At 47.2% G+C, this 16820-nt stretch overlaps 1 protein-coding gene across 1 annotated transcript; it reads left to right on the top strand.

The window, feature by feature from the left end:
* The first annotated feature begins 9099 nt into the window (after positions 1-9099).
* Positions 9100-16382, top strand: LOC142572291 (lysine-specific histone demethylase 1A-like). The gene has a single exon (XM_075681283.1). The coding sequence runs from the start codon at positions 9575-9577 to the stop codon at positions 11975-11977; it is 2403 nt and encodes an 800-aa protein (XP_075537398.1). The 5' UTR covers positions 9100-9574; the 3' UTR covers positions 11978-16382.
* The last annotated feature ends 438 nt before the right edge of the window (positions 16383-16820 follow it).

Raw genomic sequence — 16820 nt, 5'->3', positions numbered from 1 at the left:
CCCTCTGGCGTTCACGTGAATCCGACGACCTTATTTCAGCCGAACAACTCGACCCGGACCGATTTTATTTGGGTGCCTGCAAACGTGGCTGCTACAGGGAAGGTGAAAGTCAAGTTCACTTTGTTATTTCAGCACTTAGGTGCCTTCGGCTTCAAACATTTATGGAGTACAGGATGTGCGGAAAAAAGAATAATAATTTACGTGAATCGCCCAAAGCCTGAAAGCTGAAGTAGCAAGCAGTCTACAGCATAGTGAGGGAGAAGGACATTCGTCAATGGATGGTGGAGATGTTTGCCTGGCCATACGCCTATAGTAGCATGCTACTCCTGACGACAAAAGCTATACATATGAAATGACGACCCAGTACACATGCACGCAACACTCGGAAGCCCATACACTTACAACGTACACCAGAGAACAAAGTACATGGTCGAGGCCAGTGTTCCTGAGGAAGGCTAAGGGCGCCTTCGTTGCGTGCAAATAGCTACCAGAGCAGCTTCAAAGTCCAAGTACATGGTGCAACTTTAAGGAGCTCAAACTAAGAAGCTTAACTAAGGAATTAAACTAAGGAGCCTGCAGTAGTATGTTTACGACGAACACGGAGTTACAATGGTTTAGAGGTTGCGAGCCCGAACCATAAATGCACCCATTTCGCGGCCCCCGCGCTTTGTATTAGGCACCGATATTACAGATTACAAAACATACTAGATAAGCGGTGGGTATGGCGGGCATGGCGACTGCTTGCGTCAAGCAGTCGACCGCCGGTGAAACTAAGTCCATGCCTTGACCAAGGCATCGTAAATCGCTGCAGCGCTAGTCGAGTCTAGGGCTCATGTATGGCCGACAAGACATTAACAGCCATGCTAACGTCATTAGATTGAGACGACAGTGACGACCGTAGCGTTACACCCAGCTTCGAGCGCTGTAGTTCCTTTGGGGAAACAGGCCCTTAGTAGCTATAGAGCCTTCCTTGGCGATATTTACGAACGTGGAGTCCCTCTAAAAAGCCCACATGAGGCATAATTTTGCAAAAACATTTCGCTCAGGCTGATCGTCTATTCAGAGAGCAAGTCTGGAGACAAAATTTATGGAGTGTTATTTCGCAAGTGATGTGGTGCGTACGAAGAACGAATCTTAGTACTCCCCCCTCAATTGGTCGTCTCAGCTCTACAAGTGAACACACACACACACGAGTACATAATTTTGTAAAGAACGGGCGCACAGAGTTATATCTATTTACTTGCCTAAGTCCCCTCCCTCCACGTACAGGCTTTCCCATAAATCCATCCCCCTTTTGAAAGATTCATCGGCCGCCTAATTCCCACCAACCGCAAGCATAAACGTCGAACAACCTTTCTTCTTTTCTTTCTTTTTTCTCATTCTTTTCACTGATCAGCGCAAGTGGAGTATCGCCAGCGAGCAGGGTCATCGTCCCTTCTTCAACGCGACCCTCCCTCACACGGCGCGGATTGCAGCGTAAACGAGATACCAGAAGAAAAAAAAAAGAAAAAGAAGAGTGCAGCGCTAAAACGCTGGATAAGATATACGAGAGAGAGAGAGAGTGGACCAGTGCTCAGGGGCGACACTTTCACTGTATGTATAGCCCGCACTCCCGTCCCCCTACGCGTGCGCCGCGGTCGTAAACAGTGTTTGCACGCCGACCCTGCAAAAAGCTGGCCCAAACGAGCTGACCGCCGCGGCAGTGCCGTGACCGGGTACTCATCTCCACGCTCGGGCGCCCTGCGACGCCGTACACATTCCGCGCTCTCCTCCCGACGGCGAGAGCGCGCTTGTTTTTTCGCCCGAAAACGGGGATTGCCACGGCGTTTATCACGGGACGACCGCGACCGAAGTCAAGTGCTCTGACGTTCAGTCGCCGCGAGCTGCTGTTTTGCAGAGTGTGTGCGCAGGTGCGCGCAAGAAGAGGGCTGGGCCATTCCAACATTCGGGCTGCCAGTTTCCGGGGGGAGGGAGGGGGGGGGGGGGGTTGTCCCGACATTGGAGAGGAGTGACGGCCAGGAGCATCTCGCCCCCGCTGTCGCGGTCTCGATGACTCATCACCCCGCGTAAGGTGTCAATAGGCGTGGCGGTGTTTCTGTGGGCTGTAAACGATAACGACTACTCCCTCTAGCGCGAGTGAAGAGGCGATTACGAGTCGCTTGCACGCTCATCTGACACCGCCGCTCGATGTTCCGACAAACAACGGTGGCAACAACACGGGAGGGGGACGTACTTTTACTGCATCCCACTCCTTTTACTTTCGTACACACGTTTCGTGTGGCGTGGTGCTGAAAAAAAAAAGAAAAGTAAAATAAAGAACGATGTGGACGAAAACAGCCATCTGCCTTGCAAGAAAGACGTCTTGGACAATTAATACTTGGAATAAGTAACACCGAGGGAAAGAAAGAAACATAAATCTTTTTTATCCGCGATTGTTTTTGAAGCAGGAACACAGGCGCGCCCGGTGGAAAAGGCGGTGGTGTCTGCAATCGATCTGACCATGCAGCAACGCTGTCTCCGTCACAAGTGACGCAAGTTCTGATGCGCGCTTCTTATTCGGTACTTCTTGCGCACGGTGCTTCTCCTGGCTTCCCAGAGAGCAATTCTAGCGATCGTAAATTCAAGGAAGAGTTGTAATACTGAAACTACTTATAATGCTTCGAAGAGTCGGCCACAGGAGCACAGGTGCGTCACGCCCTTGCCAAGGAGGCCCACAGTTCCATCAAAACGTGAGAAAAAGATAATGGGAAAATGAGGAAGTAGGAGGAAATGGAGTAGGTTGATGTTGTGATGGACCGTAACGGGCATCACGCGTTACGGCTCCGAAAATATGCAATCACTTCCCGAGAAAACGCGCTCAGGTAGGATGGATCAGTTGATAACAGGCAGGGCTCAACCTAGGCGCAACGCACAAGGCATGTCTGATATGAGAAGCAGTGGGATCGCGTTGTCTTCCTTTGTATAGGCCCTCCGCGCGACGCCAGCTGAACGGAAAGAGGAATTCATTAGCAGCGGACAATGGGCGAGCGCCGTTTTCTTCTTAAGACGCGGAGTGACCCACGTTACTGATTGGCTAACACGAGTCCTATCTGCACTTTCCAGCGCCTATAGGTGGCGCGGAGAACGTTTCAATATGACGGAGATAGAGATGGTCCATGTAGGCGATACGAAAGCATGCGCATCTGCAGAAGCAGGCGGCTTACGGGCGTCTGTTATCTCTAAGGGCGATCCTTGACATTGCTAAGGAAACGCAGAGATGTGTTATAGAGGGAGAGGCTACGTTTAACGTTGGCCATATAATATGGTGTGAAATACGAGAGACGACAAGCACCGGTGTCCAGGTCAAGTCACTCTGCCTGCAGGCAAGTGCAGTAAGATGCCCGCCGCATACTATAAAAGTTCAAGTCTGCACTGTAACTGGCACCGTAAAGGTCCCTATTTCTCCTTACGCTTCGTAATCTATACGCGGTGTACAAGAACTGACACCAAGCAGTTAATCGGTAGCGCTCGGATGTAAACAAAGCGCAGTACCCCCCATGCCGCTGCATAAAATAAACGTTTTGTGCATTCAGGACGAGATCAATGGCTCCACGCACCGGCGTAGTTGCGGAATGCTTGTTAATGATGCCAGATAACACGTAAACATTTCAGTAGTGCCGATTTACAATATATGAGCGAGACGACGAGGCGTGCCAGCGCGCCCCGTTTCCAGCCCGATTAGCGTTTTTGCGTGTTGTAGGGAAGCTTGCATGCGCAGTGTTCATTAGTGACCGCCTTAGGTACGTAGTCCTGGCCCTTGTTTCCTGCAACATTGTTATAGAAGAGATGCTTTAAGACCAAACAAAAATACAAAATCAGAAACGCGTGCGCTCGACCTCTGATCGGTACACACCTTTCACTACGGCAAAAAAAAAAGAAAAATAACAGCGAGCGCCTTGTGCAAAGACCGCCTGTTTCATTCTCACACAAAACGACTAAGAACAGTTGCGGAATAGGTTCTCTAGTTTGCAATGCTCGCGACGCAGCGTCAGGCACAGTCGCAGAGTATTTGCCGAAACAGCGCGAGTGCAGGCAGAAAACTTAATAAACGGTGACACTTTCGTACTTGAATTTACTTTGGGAATCTGTAGAGGGCGTTCTTCGGCCAACCCTGGGTACTCTTGCTTCGTGGGACCGCAGCGGGATCTTTTGCGAAGGCACGGCGTTTCTCTTTAGCCGCTTTCATAAGGGCTCGCCACAAAAATAAAATGAAATCATTGAGCAACAGTCAGTTACACTCGCCAAGGTGGCCCCAAAAGAAGTCGTCTTTGTTGAAATACTCGCTACATACGACCATTTCTTCGCTCATTTGCTTCCCGATGCGGAGCTTGATCGCCCACAACTTCCTCTTATTTTTTTTTTCGAAAAGTGGTGCAGGCTTACTTTTCCCCAAATTGCACGATTTGTGCATTGTGGCACAATTTCCATGCGGTTGCTCATCGATCGTCGACAGTTCTTTCTTTTTTTTTTTTTCATATCGAAGAGTACCAAAACGCCAACGCAGCTGCGGAGACGGCGTGAGTTGGAAATCCATCATCCCCTCCCGGGTTCCGGAAAAATCCGCATGGCGGCATTAGCGCATCTGGAAAGCGCGAATAGCCTTCGCTGCACCAAATACGTTGTTCGCGAGGCGGAGTATAATTAGAGGCAAGCTTATTCAATGCGGACCACGTGTCTATGCCGTTTGAATCTGTTTAGGTCCTGTAATCTGGCGGTACCGCAACAACGTGGACAACAGTGTAAATATATAAGCATATATATACGTGCAGCATAAAGTGGATACCGGGTGCGACGTGTTTCATGAAAATGTTGAACGATTTAGTTCCCGAATGAGCTGTCGTGGGCCGCGCAATGCGCATAACGGAAACGGCGGCCAAACGAATACTCCGGACTCTCCCTGATTACCACGTATTCCGCTTTTCGCGTCGTCTGAATATGCAGAGACTCCGACAATATAATTGTCAATAATAACAGGAAGTCGCGTAGGCAACTATAGGTGGTAGTGCGCGCGAAGCACTTCCGCAAAAGATCGAAGTATACCTTCGCGTCGTGTACAATGTCCGACGCGAAGAATGTGACGCAACCTATATCGGCTAAGCTGGAAACTTCAAGAAGTGCCTCAAGCAGAATCATCACCAAATGCAACACTGCGCGTTTGCAACGCATTATCAGAGCATCCAGAGAAGACAGGCCAGTGCATAGATTGGGACTCGGCGTCCATTGTCGCTACTGAGAAAGACGATTACTGTTATAATATTTGCATATAGAGAGGGCGGAACGGGCAATATAAGCAGGACACGTGATAATCTGCCCGACATCTACGCACGCGCACTCCGCCAGCATAGTCATGCAAGAGTCATTAATTGTCTTTCATTGCCTGTTATAAACAAGGAAACCGCAGGGACCTATATAAATATCAAGTTTCAGTATCTTTTGCAGGAGACAACGCAACGACAAAACATAAGAGTCGTATCGCCTATAGGTATTGTTCTCCGTGCGCATATATATCCTCCTAGCATGGTGTCCAGGAACTCGACTGAAATTAAGATATCCTGCCGTGCATACAAAAAATATAACCCGGAGTGGGCCACAGGCAGAAATAGAGGAGACTCAAAAATCCCGCGCTTGGGCCACTCCGTACGCACCTACACCTTTAATTTTTGTCGAAAATGTTATGGTTGCTTCAACACCAAAATCGTTACCGTGTGAAAGTTGATTGCTTCACCTTTTAACTTTGTCTTTGTGTGGCAAAGCCCAATTTCAAGGCGGTGAAAATGGGCGGAGTCTGTCAAATGTTTTCATTCTGTTTTTGAATTTCTTTATATTCCACGTGAAAAGAGTACTATAATTCCGAGTTCTCGCCATATAGAGGCCATAAACCAAGATATCTCCAATCGTTCTTTTTTTTCTTTTTTTAGGACACAAGAGAAAGAACAGAGAGAAACCGCTCAGATTATGAAAAGCGGCGCAAATTACCTGCGCCTCTTCGGCCGCTATACAAGCGGTCTTTCTAGATGTTGTTTGAAGAAGTCGTAACTTGAAATCTATGCGGCCTTTCTATCACCCTTGGGCCCTGTAACGTAAAACTATTCCAATCTGTTTTTATTGCAACCTCCTGACGTCATATTTACGTAAGCAGCGACGCAAGCATAGGGAGGTAACCCGCCGCGTTGTTTGAAAAGCCCAATCAAACGCACCCCTCATTTAAAGGAGGTCACTTTTCTTTTGCTTTCAAAGCGAATAGTATTGCCTACATCGAACAGTTTCTCTTATCTAATTGGTTGACACGAGGCGAGAAGCACGCTCAAGTTGATAGGGTTTCGATGGGGCCGAGCCAGCGCGCTGAAAATATATTACCGGATGAAGAGGGTGGTGGCGGCGTCTGCGATTGGTCCGCTTTCCCTTACTTAGCTTGTGGTGGCTAGTCGAAAATCGCGGCGGCATGCAACGGAAGCTTAAGAATGATGCTAAAACGGATCTTGAGCAAAGAAGAGTTTGCAGAACGAGGTCGTAAACGTGCCGAAAGTGCTCGAAAACGTTACACGGCAAAAAGTTTTATTACACGCAAATAAACCAATGCTCTCCGGCAGGTGCGAGTAGTCAGTGCCTGAGCGATCGGCGACAGCAATCTTTTATTCCTTTCAGAAAGGGGCAGCCCGCGGCTATTCAGAAGAAAATTGAGTTTTGTTCGGAATATTAATGTATCTTTAACGTTTACACGTCACTATGACGTATTTTTGCGGTTTTGTGACGTCGCGTGACAGGCAGGTGAAGTGGGTGCAGCCCGAAAACTCTTGACCAATAGCCGAGGGCTAATGGCGAAAAGGCGTCGAATCAGAAATAACTATGTTTCTTTCGTTCGGTCAAATCATGCATAATCAGTGTGTGCACGTCATAACAAATGTTGAGCTATCGCTGTTTTCGTGACGTCGCGTGACAGACAGGTGAAGTGGGGGTGGTCCAAGAATGTTTTCGACCAATCGCAGAGGGCTGACTGCAACATTGGAATAGGAAAGTTTGGAATAGTTTTACGTTATAGCGCCTCTGGATAAGCTACCTCCGCGCGCCCTAACTGGCATTCAGGAGCCTTGACAGTTAAATTGGCCTCTCGTAGACGACACAGCACGGTTCGCAGATGTTGCATACAGTCCGCCCACGATGAAGAAGAGATTGCTATGTCATCGAGATACGGAATTGCAAAGTCCTCCATTCCCCATAGCACCTGGTCCATAAGGCTAGAGAAACAATAGGGAGCATTCTTCAATCCAAAGCTCAGGACTTTCGGCCGAAAGGTTCCCATCGGGGAAATAAACGCCGCAAGCCCGCTTGCCCTCTCGGTCAACGGAACCTGCCAATACCCTCTGAATAAATCAAGCGTAGAGGTGAAATTAGCATTGCCCACTCTCTTAGGCCTTTTCTCGATATGTGGTGTTGGGTAGGTCTGGTCCTTCGTGATTAAGTTGAGCCTGCGGTAGTCGATACACGGTCGCGGCTCCTTTCCTGAGAACTCAACCAAGATAAGAGGCGAGGTATAATCACTCTCCAGGCTAGAGCTAGGATTACACCTAGCTCTAACATCTTGTTGATTTCATCAGCCATGACTTGACGTTGATGAGGTGAAACGCGATAAGCTTTCGAACGAACTGGGTCCGATGAGGTTAACTCGATATCGTGAGTGGTCGCAGTCGTCCTGCCTGGTGTATCCGAAAATGTCTTTAAATTCAAACACGAGTTCCCTCAGCTCGGCCCTTTGATTGGGATTCAACTCCGCCTGCTGTACTAGCTTGTCAATGGTCTCGTGAATGGTCCCGTGAAACCTTGGTCCAAGTTAACAGCCAAAATGCTAGGCTGCTATGCATGTATATAGTACTTGGTTAGCTCAAGCAGACTAGGTGGCTATTTGTCGTCGCCCCGTATCGAAGATGCCAATAGAAATATAATCATCATCAACCGGAACCCTACGGCGAAAGCAATAACAGCTGTTTTGTGCAAAACAGCTGCTAAACAGTTCCTGCGCTGTCGCGCAGAGAGAGACAGCCACAGCGCCAATGGTAGAGCACACCCCACGAACAGGAAACGCCCGCTAGACCCACCGAAGATTCGGCGACACGGTTACACGTGCTAGGAGTGTTTACTTCAGGCGAATAGCTTTCTCGTTAAAAGAACACAGGTGGTCGAACTTTCCGGAGTCCTCCACTACGGCGTGCCTCATAATCAGAAAGCGGTTTTGGCACGTAAAACTTTTTTTTTCAAGATGTCTTCGGCTCGATCCTTCACCCGTTTTTATGGTTGATGGTTGGTCGCCGGAGGTTGGACGATTGGACCGCTATGGTTGAACATTCACCGCCGGTAAAATGGCCACAGAACACCTATATGAAATGGCGCCGTTGCAGTGAACGCCAAACGATATCTAAACGTTCTCGCTGCAACAAATACACGCATTCGGCTACTCACTCGCTTATGTTCATTGCAGATATTTTTTGTGTATGTTGTTCCTCTGCCCAAATGGAACATAAAGTATACACAGCCACCTTAGAGCACCGGCCAAGTATTGAACGGGCTCGTCGTTACCCTTCCTCCTCCCTTGCATCTAATGTTCCGGGAAAAAGCAGAACTGCCGCGAACGCTGTGTCCCTCACAGTGTGGGTAGCAGGTGGAATTATTCACAGAAAATGACAGTTTTCTACATTTACTTCTAGGAAACTGCAGAAAACATTCACCGAGCCCGATCGCCCAGATCATTTCTCTTACCTCCTGAGTAGGTATCGCCATCTGTCGGCAAATTTCAAAAGTAACACTATTTTGTGGTCTCCGAGACTTGCGCCGCGTTCACGTTTAGTTTCCAAATCGTCTAAATCCAAGCCCCATTGGGCGACATAGATTAAAATGCTGATCTTAAAGGCTATGCATTTATTGCTTTGATGCGGCAGAAAACGTTTTCCGAGACTGAAACACGTCTTAGACGCTGTGTTTTGAAAAATCACCTATACGCCAGTCACAGCGCACAAGGTAAATGCATGCTTGCCAGTCAGAATATTATATTTTACATAGGCGGTAAAAAAATATGCACTCCTTGAATAAACGTTTAAAAACGAGGGCAGACTCGCTGTCAAGCGGCGAAGTTTTGCCCGTTTAGGTCGAAAGCGCGCAAAGGTGTGCAACATTGAACCAACCGAAACATCAGTTGCGAGCCCGGATGAATGTATCGAAGACCGTCGACTTCTCGACAAAACGAGAGAAAAAAACAAACAAACGGCCTCACTTATAATGTGTTGCCATAGAATCGGCCCCGCCTCGAACTTAGAAATAACACCAGCAACAGCTGCTGCCCAGAAATGCAGGAGTGCGCGCGATGCCGACGTCGACGCCGACAAAACATTGCCCGTTCCTCCGAGTACTGCACCTACTACGGTAATCGCTCTCACCATATTCTTTGGCCACCTTTGAATGAACTACCGCGCTACCAGGCGTCTGGCTAGGACATCCACTGCCAAAATTCATTATAACTGACAGGAATAGCCAGAGTTTTTTCAGAATGAGTTCCTCGGACGACAGGAAACGGCTCAGCCCCCAGGAAGTGTTCTCTGCCGATCAGGCAGCGGCAGCTGGAAGTGAGCTCAGAGACGACGACCCTACAGGTAGACGCACGACACGGAGGCGACGGGCACGTCTCGATCCGAAGGAAATGGGCGACAGGCAAGCCGCCGGCGGAACAGCTGGGCCTCCTGGCGACGACGGCGCCAGCTACGCGTCGGACGACGAGAGCGGCAACAGCCAGCATGCCAAGCAGGCACGCTTGGGCAGCGCAGGTGACCGTCGTGGCGAGCGTTCAGCGGCGGCGACTATTTCCGAGGGCGGCGGCGGCGATGGGCAAGACGTGGACAGCGAGATGGAGGACCCGACTGGGCTGGAAGGGGCCGCCTTCCAGAGCCGGCTCCCTTTCGACAAGATGACGGCTCAGGAAGCGGCCTGCTTCCCAGACGTGGCGCAGGGCCCGCAGCAAACGCAGAAGGTATTCCTGCACATCCGCAACCGGCTGCTGCAGCTGTGGCTGCAGAACCCCAAGATGCAGCTGATATTCGAGAACGCACTTCCGCAAATCGAACCACCGTACAACAGCGACGTGCCTTTCGTGATGCGTGTACACGCCTACCTGGAGCGCCAAGGGCTCGTCAACTTCGGCGTCTACGAACGCATCCGTGGTCCGCCAGCCAAGAAGCACGGAAAGGTCATTGTCGTAGGAGCCGGCATCTCGGGCCTGGCTGCGGCGCAACAGCTCCAGCAGTTTGGCATGGAAGTGATCGTGCTTGAGGCTCGAGACCGAGTCGGCGGTCGTGTGGCTACTTTCCGCAAGGGCAACTACATTGCCGACCTGGGTGCCATGGTAGTCACGGGATTGGGCGGCAATCCCGTGGCCGTGCTGAGCCGGCAGATCAAGATGGAGCTGCATCGGATCCGTCAGAAGTGCCCGCTCTACGAGTCCAATGGCACCACTGTGCCTAAAGACAAAGATGAGATGGTAGAGCGCGAGTTTAACCGGCTTCTTGAGGCAACATCTTACCTGTCGCACCAGCTTGATTTCAACTATATACAAGGCAAGCCAGTGTCCCTTGGCCAGGCGTTGGAATGGGTCATAAAACTTCAAGAGAAACATGTAAAAGAAAAGCAGATTGAGCACTGGAAGCTTATATTGGAGATGCAAGAGAAGCTTAAGACAAACCAACAGCGCATGCTGCAGCTGCGAGACCACATTGAGGCCTTGCACCAGCAGCACAAGGAGCTTGCCTCTTCCAAGGCACAGCGTGACGTCACGCAGGAGTTTGTGCTGCGAAGCAAACAGCACGAACTAACATGTACCTGCCGGGAATGGGACCAACTTGTTGAGCAGCAAAAAGAGATAGAGGATAAGTTGCAAGAGCTGGAGGCATCTCCGCCAAGTGACGTCTACCTCTCGTCTCGCGATCGACAGGTGCTTGACTGGCATTTTGCCAATCTAGAGTTCGCCAATGCCACTCCTTTGAACAACCTGTCACTGAAGCACTGGGATCAAGACGATGATTTTGAATTTACTGGTGCACATCTGACTGTACGTAATGGTTACTCATGTGTTCCTGTTGCACTTGCAGAAGGGCTCGAAATTCGGCTGAACACTGCTGTCAAACAGATCCGCCATGGGAGCACGGGAGTCGAAGTGCTAGCTGCTAACACCCGGAGCAGTGGTGGTCTCATCAGTTTCAAAGCAGACGCTGTCCTTAGCACACTCCCACTTGGTGTCATGAAGCAAGCAGTGCAGGGCAACCCTAATGTACCAAACACCGTGCAGTTCATTCCACCTCTTCCAGAGTGGAAAGTTAGTTCCATTCAACGGCTAGGTTTTGGCAATCTCAATAAGGTGGTGCTTTGCTTTGACCGTATCTTCTGGGATCCCAATGCTAACCTTTTTGGACATGTTGGCAGCACAACAGCTAGCAGAGGTGAACTCTTCCTTTTCTGGAACCTTTACCGAGCACCTGTGCTTTTGGCACTAGTAGCTGGTGAGGCAGCAGCCATCATGGAGAATGTTAGTGATGATGTCATTGTGGGGCGCTGCCTGGCTGTGCTGAAGGGTATTTTTGGCAGCGTGCCGCAACCTAAGGAAACCGTTGTGACCCGCTGGAGAGCTGACCCATGGTCAAGAGGTTCTTATTCCTATGTGGCCACAGGGTCCTCTGGAAGTGATTATGACATCTTGGCAACTCCTGTGACGCCGCCCTCTGTGGTTCCAGGTTCATCACAGCCACAGTCACTGCCCCGGTTGTTCTTTGCTGGTGAACACACAATTCGCAATTATCCAGCAACCGTGCACGGTGCATTACTCAGTGGGCTGAGAGAGGCCGGTCGTATTGCAGATCAGTTCCTAGGCTGTCCATATGCTCCTCCGAGGCAGCCTCAGTCATAGGCATTCTCTAGCATCAGTTACGCCATCATAACTTCTTCAAATGTGTTTGTGAATGGTAGTAATCATGGCTTCCCAGTGCATTCCCGGTGTAGATCTGTGTGATGTGCTTCCTGATCTATTTGAACAGATTCTCATGAAGTTCTATTGCATATTCAGGTTCGGTACCTCGGAGCCAATAAAAAGTGTGAAAAGTCAATTTAGAGGTAGGTGGCATGAGCTATGTTCATAATATAAACAATACAATATATTTTAAGTGGGCTTATGCAATAACAGTGACACTTTACCTCTCTATTTTGTTTTAGGTTGTTAGTGTTCTTGATTATTAAGTTTTGGGTTGGCATCATATGTTATGGCATGTTTTCAGCAACGCACCTTAGCAGGTCATGATGTATGAACATCTTGAGCCGCCCTGATTTTTTTTTTTTTTTACATGTATGTCCAGAAAAGAGGCTCTATTAAAATGTGGATGTAAAAGTTGGAGAGGGTGACATTAGTGATGAACTGCTGTACAAGCAAGATACTGTGTGCTGGAGTATTGTTGGATAAATCCCGATGCTTTTCGCACCACAACTCTGGCCCTCTCTTGCTGTGACCCTCTCTAGCTTGAAGATGTGTTACATAGTAGCAGCTGTGTACCAGTCACAACAAGTATACTACAGCCGTAAGAAAAAATTTGAAATTATGCCGTAATAGCAAAGTTACAGCCATTTGCTGAATGACTACGCGGCTGCCGTGGTTTCTCACTCACCTCCACTACCCTCCCCACTGGTGCTCTCTCCTCACCACACTCTCATCAACTCCACGCAAAGCAGCGAAAGCTACTGGTTGGGTCATGTAAACAGACCAGAACAAAGGCTCCTCCACTGTCTGCCCCTAATCGCCCTCTGTGTGACACCAAGTGAATGGAAGTTCCATAGAAGGTTGAGTGGAGCACAATGGGCAAAATTCTTTCCATTCTCGGAAGACAGCTGGCTCTTGTCATGATGGCACTATCGTCCCTCGCTGACCGACCAACAAACAGCTTTTACATGGCGATATCGTGCACAACACCCTGCTGGTGTTGCAATGTACGAAGAAGGGACAAGGAGAACCCAGAGAGGAGCACGGGACTGTTTTTGAACACATAGCTTCCCCATGGTGCATAGAGCTGCTATATTCAAGAAAGATTAGCATCGCAGTACACTGTGCACCATATGTGTGTTTATTTAAAAAATGTCATAGGTGGTTTAGAGGCCCTTTAATGATGTCGCTACAGAGCTGTCAATTTGGGTCATAATGCAGGAAGGATGTCACTCGGGCCAAAGATGGTGACCAAAAAGGAAGAGAAATAGAATAGAATCATTACAGTATTCAGTCCTGATAATATTATCGGTAGGTTTGGACATCATTAAGAGGCCCTTTAAGCTTTCTAACCAATAATGTTTTGGTTTTAGTCATTACGTGATATTGGTGGAAATTCATTTCATGGAACTGTCCTGCTCTCATTTACAGACTTTACTGTATGTTCAACTGGTTGTGCTGAATGGCTGGATTAGGTGTTATTTATCTGTATTCAGTGATTAGTAATAATTGCGGAAATTTCCACTATGTTTTAAGCTTTTTGATGGTTCTGTGACACGGCACTCAACATTTTATTTGCAGCCATATTGCACGTCTATATCAACTGTTTCGCGTGTTTAAAGAGTTATGTTAACTACATTGTGTCATCACTATTCATATCTTGCAACATGTGCACTCTCATTTTGAGACCTTTTTTTTCATTTTCAAGAAATTTGGATGAATTGGGGCTGCTTGATTTTGGTAGTGCATGCCACCTAGGTATAGTATGTCTGCATCTCGCGCTCCCAAGCTTGTGTGACCTGCTTATATTTACTGTCAAAACCATTTTATTATATTTAAGGTCGTTTGCCTAGCACATTCTGCGACACTAGAGGTATGTTGGCCACGCAATGTCCAATACTGTATGAATTGCCATACCTCTTTCTGTTTAAAAGCCAGAAAATTGCTGCATCACCATTGTATGGATTCATGTGGTTCAAACAGATTTATACTTTAACCTTAAAGATGGCAGCTGCCTTAACACACGAAACAAAAGTTTACTGTCATTGTCATGAGCATCAAGCAACAAATGTGGCATCCATTGCCGTTTGTGGGCTGTCAAGTTTCATGATGTGATTCATTGTTGAAACAGTCCATAAGTGAACCCTCATTGTTGGTCATTTATGTAAAAGGAGAAGCCAGTGCACTGCTTGCCAATAAGACTTGTTACATATTGGTTGACAAAGGGAGCAGGACAGGAGTAAGCAGTCAAAGTTCAAAGCATCTAGACCATTCTGTGGCATACCATTTTGAATGCAACAGGAGAATGATGACTAACTAAATTGGCCCTGCTGGAATCTACAATATCTTACTACACTACTCACTTGGTCATCACTCTGCTGTTAGCCGTCCTTGTACACTCCTGTACCAATTTGCTTGAAAGCCAGAGAAAAAAAATATTCTTCAGCTACACCACAACAGCAATTACCCCTTACTATGGAAAGTGTGGGGAAACCACATGTGCGATTGCCATTGCATATTCCTAAATTATTACAAACACTCAAAGCATAAATATGTCTTGTAGAACAGGCATCTAGGATGCAGGGCAAAGCTGCACTGTATGTACCTGATGTGAAACACTTCATCATGCCATTCAATAATTGAATGCTTGTGCACATTCAATGTCTGCTGAAAATTACAAACTGCAGCCTTTTCTTTAATATTATATAAATAAGTTCTTATACCATAGGTATAATGCACCTTGATTTTTAAACAAGGTGTTCTTGGTATTTTGTGCATGTTGTATGCTTACTTCATTCTGTCACTCTCTTGTGGTGTAAGGAGTGACCATAATTTTATTTCATCAGCATTTAAGTTCCTACAAGCAGAAGAACCTAATTTTAAAAATATTGACTATACTAGAATAACCTTGATCCAAGCACATGCATTACTAGAGTTTGTGGTACCCACAACAGGGCTCACCAAATCACGTTCCCCTTGGCTACCTCTGAAGCAACTCGACACAAAGCTATGAAAAGTTGCTTACACAGCTAAAAATAATACGTCGCCATCACAATATGCAACATTGTGGGCGGCCTGCTCCTTGCGACACCATTGTATCCCTCTTCAAGGTTGGCTCTTGTAGCATGTGCAGCACTATTTTAAACTTGTGCACTAGCAGGTAAACATACTCGGCTGTAATGTTGTGCTTCAGCTGAGTGTTTGTTTTGTTTGCGCTTCCATGCACATTCCAGTATCTGTACAAGATGGCTGGTTGTCTTGTTTCCAGATATAGTGTATTTTCCACATATATACATGCTGAATATGTGTAGACTGATTGACCTAAGAGCTGTGTGTTCAGATTCTGGGCACTTTGATGCTAGTCCTTCTGGCACACAATGTGACCTTGCTGAGCAGGGTTTTCTGAGTACTTATAAAGAATAATGCAGGTCACTATTCTTTAAGTGACACAGCTGTGTTGAAGCTGGTAGGCAGGAATTTAGTTCTTTTCAGAGAAAAAGCCTGTTATACTTTGTCTCTTATAGGCACCAGTGTAATAAGTCTGCTACCTTTTAAATGTATTGTGCGTTCACAATCCTTGTGCATTGTAATGTTAGACAAGTGTACCTAGATGCAGCTGTCTGGAAGATTGTTGGCAGCACTTTAGTGTTTCCCCAAGAAGAGTTCTGTTATGTTTCATCTCTTATAGGTACTACAGCAATAAGACTGCTCCCCTTTAAACATTCATTGTGTTCATTTTCCTCGTGCATTCTAATGTCGGAAGAGTGTGCTTAAACTACAAGTGTCGGGACTTGCAAACTGGGTTTTTTTATGCACCTGTGATCCTGTTATGTGAGTGGCCATAAACGTTACTTACCGAGATTCTCTTTCTGCACAGTTAAAGAGGCTGAAAAGGAATATTAAGCTAAAGCTGGATTACACTTCTAGGGTGCAAATACCGTGTGGAACTTTTATAAGCCAAAAAGGATGCAGAAAGGAAAGAGAGATGACCAAAGTCATTTTGAAATTTCTATTCCAGCTACTTGTGACATTGTAGATTTTTGCAGCACCTGCTAGATGGTAGACTATAATTCATTCAGAAGTAAGCAGAAGTAACGTGGCAAAATTTATAGGCTTGCACAGAAAGGGCTTGACAGGACAACATTGAAGATGCTGTACATAGTTCAGGCATGAATTTCAAGAGCTGAAAGTTTGGATCCATCCTACTGTACTGAAAAAACACAAATGGGGGTTTTAGAGGGGTAATCTGCAGCCTTGAAGCTGTTTTACTGTTTCCATTTAATGTCCCTTGGAAAACGTTTCCCGAACTGTTTTGTGCAGAATAAATGAAGTGTTCAATGTGTGATTGGTTCCTCAGACTGCTTTTGGGAACCACAGTGATGAAAGTACGCAAAAGTACTGATTGAAACAGTTGCCTCATTTTTGCACCACGCCATTCGTTTTACTGGTGCAACATGCATAGGAATGGCGGCGGCAAAAAGTTAGAATTTAACCCCTGCTATAACATCACATGCAACACTGTACACAGATTTTTTTCAGTGGAGTTTGAGTGCCATCTCCGAGGACTGTTACAAGTGCAATGACTGTCAAAGGAGAGACTGCCCAACACCAAGACACGCGACGGAGAATTGTAGCCATGGGGGGCATCATGGTTTGTTGACAGTGCACAAGTGAATGAATTCAGGTGCAACTTCCATGACTCGGTTCACGAAATCAATGCTGTTGCTTTGGAGCTAGGCCATTGCCTCGCACTGCACCTCTTATTGAAAACAGTCCACAAAAA

The sequence above is a fragment of the Dermacentor variabilis genome, chromosome 2 (genome assembly GCF_050947875.1).
Source record: "Dermacentor variabilis isolate Ectoservices chromosome 2, ASM5094787v1, whole genome shotgun sequence".
NCBI lineage: Eukaryota > Metazoa > Arthropoda > Arachnida > Ixodida > Ixodidae > Dermacentor > Dermacentor variabilis.
The sequence above is the reverse complement of the archived record's forward strand: the minus strand, read 5'-3'. Positions and strand labels throughout refer to the sequence as shown.

Excerpts from the sequence above, each read along its gene's own strand:
- LOC142572291 (XM_075681283.1), top strand. The coding sequence starts at position 9,575 with ATGAGTTCCTCGGACGACAGGAAACGGCTCAGCCCCCAGGAAGTGTTC.